Below are 11,860 nucleotides of genomic sequence, written 5' to 3'. Positions count from 1 at the left end.
AGAAACTGTTCTTGGAGTCTTCAGAAAGCAGAATAATTCTTCTGCCTCTTATGCAACATATTCCAGGCAAGCAGATCATGAGGTTGTGATTTCACTTTTTCAAGGGGATTATGAGAGCCTGTATCCGTATATCCATGTGCACGTATATACCACAAAAGAACATATGTACAATCTGTATAAAATTGCAGACCATTTCAGGTCTGCACTGTAGGTTACTGACATGCTCCATCTGTGCATCCAAGACATTTGCCATAGCAAAAAGTTGTGTCCCATGTTCCTTCCTCACTTAGCTATGTTCTCCAACAGCACATCCCAGATCACTCTGCTGATCCTTGTTCCCTGGCAAGGTACAGCGCTATTGCAGCTCTGGTGCCAGTTTTGAACCAACTGACTTGACATTAAAAGCAGGACATTAAAGCATTAATCCAGTTAAAATGCTTTCTCAAGATTGTGAGCGCAAAGTGGATTATCTAGAGACAACTTAGGTATGTGTCTCCGATTTCACTTTGCCACAGTTGCTAGGCATGTGGTCCTGTTATTGATGCCATGAGAGTTAGCATCTCACTAGGTAACAGAGGAGGTGAAGCAAAAAGTGTATTGATTCATGTATCTTAAGATCAAAGGGACTATTATGATCATATAGTGTTAGTTCCTGTATATCATATAATTTCATCCAGTAAATACTGCATCAAACACAAAATGTTTCAGCTGATACACATCTTTCAAAATTAAAAGTAATTTTTAGGATTTTTTTTTTTTTAACTCAAATGATGAAGGAACCATCGCAACAATTTTTTTTCTGAAATAATTATCCTCAGTGTTGCAAATCCACAGCTTGAAGTTTGCATTTGTCTAGCTTCAGCCTCTTGATACTGTTTTGATATGCTTTCATGTGCAAAATTAAGGAGCTTTTCACTCCCAGAAATCATTCTTTGTAGTGATTTAGGCCATGAACAAGTCACAGTACTTTCCCTTTATATTTTCTGAATAGAGTGAGATGCTTTATTGAGTTATGGCTATAGGAATTTTTGATGATGAGATACTCAAAATGTAGCTCATCACAAAAGAAAATTTTAGGAATAAGACAAAAAGCCTGGGATGTCAAACACAGTCAAAATATGTCAAAATATGTGCTTCAGTGTAGACTTTTTCCTTTTTATAATGCACATAATCCACTGCACACCATAAGCATATCAACAGGGTGTTGATTTTTTTCAGCTGAAATATGTCACATCATTGTAAGGGCCAGTTTTACATCTAGGAATAACAGCAGAACCACCAAGATATGTTTGACTAACTAATTAAAAGTACTGTCTTATTCCTTCGCTTCCTATGTTACTTTTAATAATCTTCCCTTCAGAGAGATCTGACCTAATGGATATTCATGTAAAGGACAGTTTGTCAGTGATGTCTGGATCTTTGAAATAAACCTTGTTATGTTAAGCTAAATTAAGTTTTCCTGTTCCCAAGCCAGACCATTAGTTTTTGCTGTTTTTGTTGGGTTGGTTTTGTTGGGTTTTTTTTAACTTTTGTGAATGCTATTACATCTGTGTAGACCTGGAAAACTGTAAGAGTCTAATCAATCAAGTTTAATAGAACAAAGTGGGTTTTGTGTGAATAGGAAACTAACTCTGGTATTGTAAAATGACAAGAATAGAGAAGAAAGCAAAGAAATGTTGAAGTATGCAGAACAAGATTATCTGAGTAGTATATTTTTGTTGAAATTATATGGAAAAACGTATTTTAGTAAAGCAACATTCCTGTTTCAGAATATTAGTCTCACACAGAGTTAAATAAATTTATATATGCTTTATCAAATGCATAAAAGGTCAGGTCAAAAAAAAAAAGGTGGAATTCAGAACAATGTGAAACTCTCATGACATTGCCAGGGGCCAAAAGCAGAGCTGCTGTGAGAAGGCACAACTCCATTTAGTCCCAGGTGTGCAGTACAATATCTTGTTGCTGGGAAAAAGAGCCTGGTGTATTACCTTTGGTTAGGCTTGTAGCAAACATTAGCATTCTAACACCTCAAGGTGTTAGACTCAAGGTTTCCGGACAAGGGCTGTATTTTATATCTGCTCAGTGTTCTTAACAAATGAAGTACAAATGGGCTGGGGTTTGTGCTACCTCATTTTCTGTACTACAATTCTGAAATTTCTGAGACACCAGAGATTTGGTTAACTTGTGAATTTTCCAAGAGTCACTATAACTGGCTGAAAAAGGAAATGTGAATTATGCTTGCAATTCACTCTGACTCTGAGGCAGATAATCATCATAGTAAAGTGCATTAAATATGACCTGCAGCTATTTGATCTCATGTTCTAATCCTCTCAGCTCTTCTAAGCTGAACAAAGGTGGGTGAATCAATAGTGTGAGGATTTCATTCCAGGAGAAGAGCATGTGCAAGTCAAGTGGAACAATATTGCCTTTTGTATCATTACTGAATAGATGTCCCTGCTGCACACTGCACTGCAGTGATAATCTAAAGCTCTGAGGCTCCACAATTACTATGTCTGTGCTGGGATGTCATTTCTCTCTAGACTCTGCAGGCTTTTCCTTGTGCTCACCCCTATCACACAATGGTTTGATACTAGTGAAATAAAAGAAAAATGCCCTATATTTTTCCTTGAATCATTGGTGTCACCTTTTGCTTGGTTGCACATCTGTTGTGCTCACTTGTAGCTTATGGGAAGTCACAAGGGTAACAGCACTTACATAAATGTAGAGAGGGACAGCTCTGAACCTCTGGCTCTGAATGTGCAGAGAAGCAAACCTGAAATCACTGTGCTAGTGGTGCTTATTCTTTTTGGGTTTAAGAAGGAGATATATGACACTTTAAATGGAAAAGAAACCCCAAAACCCAACTCAGAAAAAAATTTGTTACTTTATTCTGTCCCAGTTCTATTTCACATCTTTATATTATATCTCTCTTCATCCTGTCATCTATGAAATTAACTTAGTGCCCCATAATTTCTAAATCTAAATGTCTAAATTTACTCTTTTCTGTTGAAATGAACTGATGAAGAGCTGCTGTATTTCACTGGTCTGTGAATAGAATAACTTACTTCCTTGCTTACCTCAGTGATGCATTTTGGAGCTTACAAAGATAATAGTGTCTGTAGAGCACTTGGAAAACCTTACACAAGAGGCACCAAAACTATGCAAAGAACAACTGTCAATATTAGTGAATCACTTCAGCCACCAAGGGAAAGTGGGCTTCTGTTTTAATACAACAAACCATAGCAGCATTTACTGAACACTTTAAAGATAATGGCAGCTACATAAATACTAATAATTATTAAGGTTTCTTTGTGCAAACATTAATTGCATGGTGATAAACAGTATTGCAATTTTAGAGCCCATATACAGGCAGATTAAGCACCTTTAGGTTACAGGGAGCCCCAAATTGATACCACCCCTCTCTCCTATGGCTCCAAGATGAAACAAATGCTCCCAAAAAGAAGGTTTCCATGCCAGAAGTCTCATTTTGGTTGAACAGTGTCTTTGCTGAAGCTAGATCCAACTTCAGCCTGAATCAGGCAGAGAAAGACTTCAGTGCCAGTTTTCCATGACGGATCCCCCCAGAGGGCCCGTGTGTTCTATCAGCCAGCACTAACAAGGGCAAGAAGAGACCAACAAATCTTTCCCTTTAAGCTGTGCTAGCCCCACATTTCAAATGTTGTTCAGAAATAAGAAAAGCCCATAATAGCACAAGATTGCTCAAAAAAAAAACCCAACCCCAAACTAAAAAACAACCTGGTAACAGCATCTTAGAAGGTCAGCAGATGCTCTGTATGGCACACAGGGGCCCAGATGTTCTTCACATGTTTCAAGAGGTCCATAGCTGCAGTGACCATTCATAGAGGCAGCTGGACACAGGACTTGGAAAATCCTATTCTGAGTGGTGAGGAGCAGACATGCATCGTCCCATCAGTAGGCATAGTTGAAGAAGCTCTTTGCTGAGTAATTGCTCCCTTTGGGACAACTCTCCCAAGAAAATACACCTGGCAGAAAGGAAGAGTCACCTGTAGGTACCGGAAACCTGTGTTTATTGTCTCAGCTTCCTTACTTCAGCTGTTGCAGGACCACCGTTGGCTTGCCTTGTCCTCTCTCCTATGCTCTGCTATCAGGAAAAAATAGGAGACCCTCACCAACAATGGATGCTTCCACATGTTTTAGGAGGACTGTGTGATTACTACAGCCTGTCTGAAATTATTTATTGCATAGTTACTGAAGACCTTCTAATGCTTATTCACCTCCTTCACAAATATGAAAGGGCTTTTCACCTTGAGAGTGTGGTTGTTGCCAGTTGTTGACCTGTAGAAAATTTAGGGTGAAAGTTCAATACTGAGGCCAGGCTGCCCAGAGTCACTTTACTGTTCTCCAAAATAGTATGTTCATCTTCAGCCCACTGGAGGCTCCAAATAAACCGGTCCTCTCCAGGGCTGTTTGTTAAAGAGATTAGAGTACAGTCCCTTGCAATGCTGTGCAATTTAAGATCCCAATAAGGCTCTTGAAATTTCTGCATGCTCAGTACTTTATAGTCTTTTGCAGAACTTAACCCTGGATACAGTCATCCTCTAAGCATCTTGCATAATTCTTTGGTTCTGTACCAGTTCATTGCAAGTTTCTGTTAGGCACAACATTATTTTAATTTAAAAATACAACAGCATAAATTATCTAAACAAATAAATTTTTCTTATTACATTGTTGGAAAACTTAAAGCTTTCCTATTTAATGCAGAATAGAAATTGAATAGGAATTCCAGCATGCAAGAAAAGGTATACCTGCTACTGTTCTCTTCAGAGAGTGGTGATTTCTTACCTAACTTACTCACAAAAAGTATAACTTTATAATTTGATAATTTACATGGCTAATCTGCAATACATAAACTACATTCATTTGTGTTGGCTCACCTACAGATTTCCTTTTAACTCACCAAAGCAAAAGTGCAGCAGTTCAGCTGAATCCTAGGCAGACATTTCTTAAACAAGAATTATTTTGTGTCCTTACAATCTTCCTTGTCTTCAACTTTTAAAGCAATTCTTCAGTAGTTTGCCAGGGTTTGAAAGTGGGTGAAGTGCCTGGATTTATGCACTGAACTAAGTTTTTACCTCAATTCACTGTAAATTAATCTCCAATGTTTTTGTGGCTAACAGGACATGGTATATACTGTTTATACTGCAGAAATTACTGGGTTTTAACGGGGTGCCTTAGAGCAATATGGTTAAAACATTACTCCCCACAAGCCACTTGCAATTTGCACTGCCTTCCCTGCACAGGCATTAGTTGCATGTCTAGGTGGCTTAACCACAACAAAGGCCAAAACTGCTGTTCAGAGTTCATTTTCCATGTCTGCAATAATTAGTGGGTCTGTTCAAGTATGGCTACGTGTAACACTCTCACCAACTGTTGAAACACCTGTACACTGTTCACTTCTCCCTTAGCTCCTGCCACAGACCTGGGGAATGAGTGCTTTGCACAGTAGCTGGGGGTACTAAAACCATAGTGTCACATATCTGGGTGCAGAACATACAAACACCACTTGTATAGCATCTGTGCGGTTTGTTGTGCCTGACAGCTGAGTTTCTGATGTACTTGCACCTGTGGAAAAATGCTCTTTTGGGCATGGTTGGTTTGCTCAGCAACCAGTCCTCCTCTACCCACAAAAATGTGCACAGGGTTGGGGAAGGATCCCCATAAGCTGTGTAGGCATGGCAAAATCAACTGCTCCGCTGTGTTTCTGTTGCTGGACAGATTGGCAGATCAAGCTGCTGCAACTGAGAGGACATCCCCTTGCTTTTTGTTTGGTTGGTAGCTTTTGGCATAATTTGTAATACTCTTGATCATTTTTACGAAGCTTCATGTAGTAGCCCTGGGCTGACAGGAGAACTTTTGCTGTTGTGATGCCTCAGGCAGCATCTCACCTCTAGTCTTCACCTGGCACTTGGAGGCAGAGAGGAATGGTCACTGTCAGGAAAGGGAGGGCAGGGGCATCATGGGGCTGTTCCATGACCAACTAAATCCAAACAAGGTCCAGGTATCCTTCTGGCACACGGGCCGAGTGCTCCCTACCCACACTGTTACAGGTGTGGCTGTGACAGCATGGGAATGCGTGTCTGAAGCAGCAGGGATGCTTGCCTGTGCCAGGATGCATGGGGAGCAAACGTCGGTGCTGGGATCTGTGGGATCCTGGAGGACAGGCAGGGCTGCAGTGCAAGCACAGCTCCTGGGCCACCCCCTGCTCTCGTCACGGTCCCGCATCCAGGCGGAGGCCCCAGCCTGTGGTCACCCTGTGGCAAGGGCCTGGTGCATTCAGGGAGCGTGTACTGGACAGGCTAATCAGTTCTGCAAACTGTTCCAATCTAGGATTACTGTCATGCTACTTGTGGTCAGGGCATATCTCTGTCAAACTGCATCTTCCATAGGGCTGCATTAGCTTTTCCTTTGCTTTTCCTTTGCACGGAGGAGTCGGAGGATGCGTTCATTTTTTGTTAGTTCTGCTGGCAATTCATTCGCCTGGAACAAAAAACCCTTGAGGTTAGCAGAAATGAATGAGTATTTCCCAATCGTTGTTGAAAGCATTATACTCTACAGAAGATTGTACTGGTCGTTATAATGACGTGGGTTTTTTCTAGTGTTGTCTCCACCACTGTTGGAGATACCTTAGGAAACCATTTTTCAGTGTTCAAGTCTTACTTAAGTCTTCAGAACAATCCCAGAATGTAATCTGAGTGACAGCTCATTTTGTGCTGACTGTCCATGGTAAATGCCTTTGGGGTCCCTCTTCGGGCCACAGAAGGAGAGCATAAGTACTGATCTTTCAGGGGAGATGAGTCGGGTCCTTATGTACTAATGTCCACAAAACTCCAAGGGACGACTTAAATTGATATGAAATAGTGTTATGCTGTAAGGTTGGTAATAGAACATTAGTTTGTTTTTTTATTATTTATTGAATACAATTTTGGTAACACAAAGTATTTATGATGAAGCTGCTTCTTAAGATCAGTAATTCTGTCCTGCAAATATATTATCTCATGCCAAATAGCATGTGTACAAAAATTAAAAAAAAAAGAAAAAGAAAAAAAAATCAGTAGGAGAGGTTTCAGCCACACTCTTTCTTCTACTGCACACCCTGCTGCTGCAGATCATTATCAGTAGCAGAAAAATGTACATTTTCAGGTTATAGTATAAACCCCAAATGTCTATTAACAGAGACTACTGTGTGAGTGACATTAACTGTGCTGCCATCAAGTGGAATGATGCAGAGATTAACAGCCAGAGAGTATATATTAAATGACCAAAATATTTACAAGATATGTGCTGGATTACTTGCTTTACAAACTTTCACTCACCCAGTCATAAACCAGAAGTCAGTGCCAAACATTCATTTACAGCTTAACAAACCCATATCAAACCCTAGCAGCAAATAGTTCAGAAACATGTCAGAAGAAGACATAATCACAGAAATTGTAAAACATGTAATGTTAAAACACTCCATGGGATAAAACCACGGTAAGTTTTCTACAGAAAAATTGCTGTCATCAAAAGAATGCAAAACTAATTCAAAAAGCTAACAGATATGGGAAAGATATATTGTAATTGGGGATTTTTTTTTTGTATCAGCAATGCCCTGAATTTTACACAGAAACATGGGCTGCCCCCACCTCGATGGCACACATGGCTCTACCACTGAGCTCCTTGCCTGGGAGGATGGCATGACAGCACCCACCTTGTTCCTCAGGCATGGATCCGCTCCTGCCTCAAGGAGCAGCGCCACTGTCCTCACGTTGCCACTCAGGACGGCTGCATGGAGAGCAGAGGTCCCATTCTAGGAAATGCCAGTGGAAGTGTTTGTACCATGCATGAGAAGAAAAGCAAAAGGCAGTGAAACACAAAGAACACACCTAGACAAACAATAGACCAGACAAAGAACAGAGGGAGAAAGAGGTAGCATGGAAGAGATTAGGTCATCAAAGGTACAGGGTCTAATTTAGATGCTGGCAGCCTAGTGGGATGTGGAGGAGGTAACTTTCAGTGCTTTAATAAAAATAAGAGTCAAGTTTACTTTACCACAGCAGTATTTCCTTTTAATAACCACCCTTGTCAATAGATCAGAGATGACATGAACACAGCACTTGTTTCTGCCTGGCAAAATCAGTCATTAGCAAGTGAAACAGAAGCACATGCAGTAATAGAAGCCATCTGTGCATTTTATCTCATCTCTCTGATGATTAATGGCCTCAGTGTCAGGCAGCTGATTGGTAGGGGTTTTTATAGCTGGCCTTTTGTTTGTGGTTGCAAACTGACAGTTCAAATATGTGTGGAAGCTATTTCATATTCAAAATTAATAACTAAGTTGATGCCACCTACATTTTCAAGTACATTAAGTTTGCCAATCATTTGCATGCACAGAGGCTATCAAAGTATGTGATTTATGGACACATAAAAATTAGGCCAGCCATTAAAATGCAGCTTCCAAATTTTTCAAGTCACTTTATGAATTTAGAGGAAAACAAAATCAAGTAGAGAATCTGTTCACAACACATCTTTTAGGACACTATTTTGCTGACTAAATGCAATAGAAGGCTGGGTATAATGTTAAAACTGTACAATCAAGAGTAATCTCCTTATAGTAGAAATAGAATCAAGTGACAAAAAGCAGAATTTCTTCTATGACACAATGTGCTTCCTCATTCTAATAATTAAATTCACGATTTTCTTTAAAAAGATTTGAGTGGCATTAAGGCTAAAAAAGATAATTTTGTTTTTGTTCCTATGAAGATGATTCCTATGATTCCTATCATCTTCCACTAAAGTAGTCATAAATGCCAGGTCTTTTATCAGACCCTTTGTGTTCTTGTGTTCTGCCTAAAAAAAAAATCTCTGTGTTTCACTACTAACCTTCAGCAGGCCAAGCGTGGGAGAGAATTTCAGCAACTCTTCTATCACATTGTTGTAGCCTTTAATGGCAGCCTTCAGTAAGGCAGTTGTACCATCCTTTAAAAAAAGAGAAATGTCATAAATGCCTTGCCTGCATTACCCTTGCACGGGAAGCTGGAGGGGAAGAAAAAGCTGGAGGTAAATATTGAGAGACCGCCAGCTATTCACCAGTCTTCACAGAAGTAATCGTGAACGCCGTTTATTTCTATCTTTAGCACACCTTTTATAGGGTTTTACAGGGTCTGCAGGCAGAACAAGCTACTATTGGCTAGCACACACAAGTTTACATATTTTCCCTTGTACACAAGAATATTGTTTTGCTTTACTCTCTCTTCTGCAGGCAAGTTTCAAGGATTTTAGCCCTTAATATCATGACTTATTTCAAAGGCTGGTTTGTGCATACAGGCCTTTACTAATATATAAAAAATATATCAACAGGTAAACACCACCTCTCTCCACACATCTGAGAGGAGAGTCTCCTCTGCTCATCACCTTTTGAGGGAGCACCTCCACAGCATGTGCTGCTGGTTTTAGGGTACCTGGAGGATTGTTCCTCTGGAGGGTGAAAACATCAGGATAAAAGAAACCAGTGACACCATATACCATCTTTGTCTCTCAGCTATGTGGACATTTCCATACCCTTATTCCAGAAGATCCCTCCAGGATCAAAGGGAAAAAGGAAACCCTTGATGGGACTTTGCAACCTGACAAACAGGACAGACTCTGGAGGCACCAAGCCTCCATCCAGGCAGACTTATAGCCCCCAAAATGAGGCATTAAGTTGCAGACAGAGCACAGGAGGAAGTGCTACTCACATCCCGTGCAGCGTCTCGCTCAGCTCCGCGGAGCAGCATCACTCGCACCACTTCACTGTGACCCATCTGCGAGGCAATCCACAAGGGAGCTGTCCCATCCTGCAAACAAAATATGACTGCTGATGGCTTCACTTCAGTGTTCTGTGCCCTCTGATATTTTACTGCCCAAGCCTACTGGAATTGATGTACTTCAATTACTCTTTCAAATCCTACAGGGTGAGAAATGCAAACTGCGTCCAAACCCAAGTGGTGGGTTGATGTATCAAGTTAGAACTGCTTCAGTTTGTGGAGTAGAGCCCCCTTCTCTTGCATTGTTTGCCAGAAATGTGCACTGCTCTGTGAAATTAAAGCCCAGTAAGGCACCAGCCATGCCTAAAATACACAGGAAGTTTGAAACATAGGAGCTAAAGGTATCCTGTGTACTTTGAACTCTAGGTGATTAGATGGGACAGAGGATACAGCCAAACCTCAGCACGCAGAGGCAGATTCTGCAGCTGGGTGCCTGCACACAGGGAGTGAAAGTTGTTTACAGAAGCTAGGGAGCAATGCAAGGTGATCACCAACTTTCAATATTAAATTACATTATCCATCCTCAGGGAATCTGATAAAAATATCCTGCCATAGAGTGAAGGAGAGAATTTCACAAATTTTATCTTCAAAACTCCACTAGAAAACAAGGCAATTATCAAGGAATCCAGCATGAAACAATCTGCTTTGGTAAAGTTGTCATACACAATCATTATCTGAGCACAAAATCTCAGAAAATAAAATGCACATTCAGAGTAAGCTAAACTTTGTGATGGATTTCCCTCCCAAAGGCAAAAGTATGTTGAAGCACTAGAAGTGTTTCTCACTGCAAGTAGAATTGAGTTTTGTGTCTTTTCCTCTTTTTGATTCTAAATGGCCTGATTCTCTAGACTGCAGGAGGACTCCAGCAGTTATGTGGTGCCAAACTTATTCCCATGAGCCTTTAAAAAAGACTGCCTGTATTGGACTTTAACACGGAAGTGAGGCCAGTTCCCCTCACCACCCTCTGTAGCCTGAAGGCTTGGCTTGAAAGAGGAAGACAAATTAAACTGAGACTTCAAAAACAGCCTTAATGGTAAGTTTCAGGAGAAATCAACTTTTTACATTAAATAAGATATTGTCACCTTAATCAAAAAAATAGTCTCGCTTCCCAGTCCCAGCTGAAGATTCCTATGACTTGCTCATGCAACCCAGAAAACCATTGTTGAATCCGTTCTCTTCTTTCCATGGACTAGTGAATTAATTCTTTCAAAGAAACAGAAAAGTTATTTCTTCTTTTGATATAATAATCTGGGCTTCCCTTTTTCTGATTTTGAGAAGGAACAAGTGCACATCCTGAGATCTTCAGTATTCTCTAATGGTGGGGAACATGAACTTTGCCCACCCTTGTATCATTTCTCTATAAATTAACTCATCAAACTTAGTGACTGAACTCACTCTGGTATATATATATCCTGTTAATATGAGTGTTCTTTGTGATTCAAAAATAAGAAAGGCTGTCTTGTATACAGAGTGTGTGATGCTAGTTTGATGGCAAAAACTGTCCCTCTTCAATTTATTTATTTTAGTGTTTTCCCTACCAGTAACCTGACACTTCATATTTTTCTAATTTCCCCCCACCAGAGGGCTCTAGAAAATAGCAATAGGCACATTGAAAAAGCCTGTAAAACTTGGAAAATATCTGAGAGCAGCCTACACAATTTAATCTGCCCAGAGAGCCAATGCTGTGCAAATCCACACTTGTATTTACACAAGCAATGGAAACACAAGCTCAGCATAGGAAACAAAGCAGCTTTTGTTTACTCAGAGTGAAGTTTGTAGGAACAACCCCTATTTTCATGTATATATGAAAAGGAGCTAAAGGAAATGCAAATGGGTAATATCACTGCTGTCAGACATTATCCTCAGCACCTCAGCTATAGGATAGAGAGACAAAAGTACATTATGAGGAACAGTGGCTGTATTGAAGGACTTAGCCTGAAGAGAAGAAAGATAGTGAAGATAATGATGGGCTCACATTGACTATGGTCAGCTTCTTTCTCTTAAGCAAACAGCATCTAGCACTGAGATTTATG

General features: G+C 40.3%; 1 protein-coding gene across 1 annotated transcript in view; it reads right to left on the bottom strand.

Annotated features, from left to right (window-relative positions):
* Positions 1–2,865: 2,865 nt before the first annotated feature.
* ANKRD29 (ankyrin repeat domain 29) overlaps positions 2,866–11,860 on the bottom strand; it is a 30,907-nt gene continuing 21,912 nt past the window's right edge. Inside the window, exons 7-10 of the mRNA XM_005517212.3 lie at positions 9,759–9,857; positions 8,905–9,000; positions 7,733–7,831; positions 2,866–6,519 (exon numbers count right to left, since the gene is read on the bottom strand). Of these exons, the coding sequence (XP_005517269.1) occupies positions 6,436–6,519; positions 7,733–7,831; positions 8,905–9,000; positions 9,759–9,857 (378 nt within the window). The 3' untranslated portion in view covers positions 2,866–6,435. The remainder of the gene's footprint in view (positions 6,520–7,732; positions 7,832–8,904; positions 9,001–9,758; positions 9,858–11,860) is intronic.

This window comes from Pseudopodoces humilis, chromosome 1 (assembly GCF_049639895.1).
Source record: "Pseudopodoces humilis isolate 2021_Gansu_Grassland_sample_001 chromosome 1, ASM4963989v1, whole genome shotgun sequence".
NCBI classification, from domain to species: domain Eukaryota; kingdom Metazoa; phylum Chordata; class Aves; order Passeriformes; family Paridae; genus Pseudopodoces; species Pseudopodoces humilis.
This window is presented reverse-complemented; position numbering and strand designations above follow the sequence as displayed.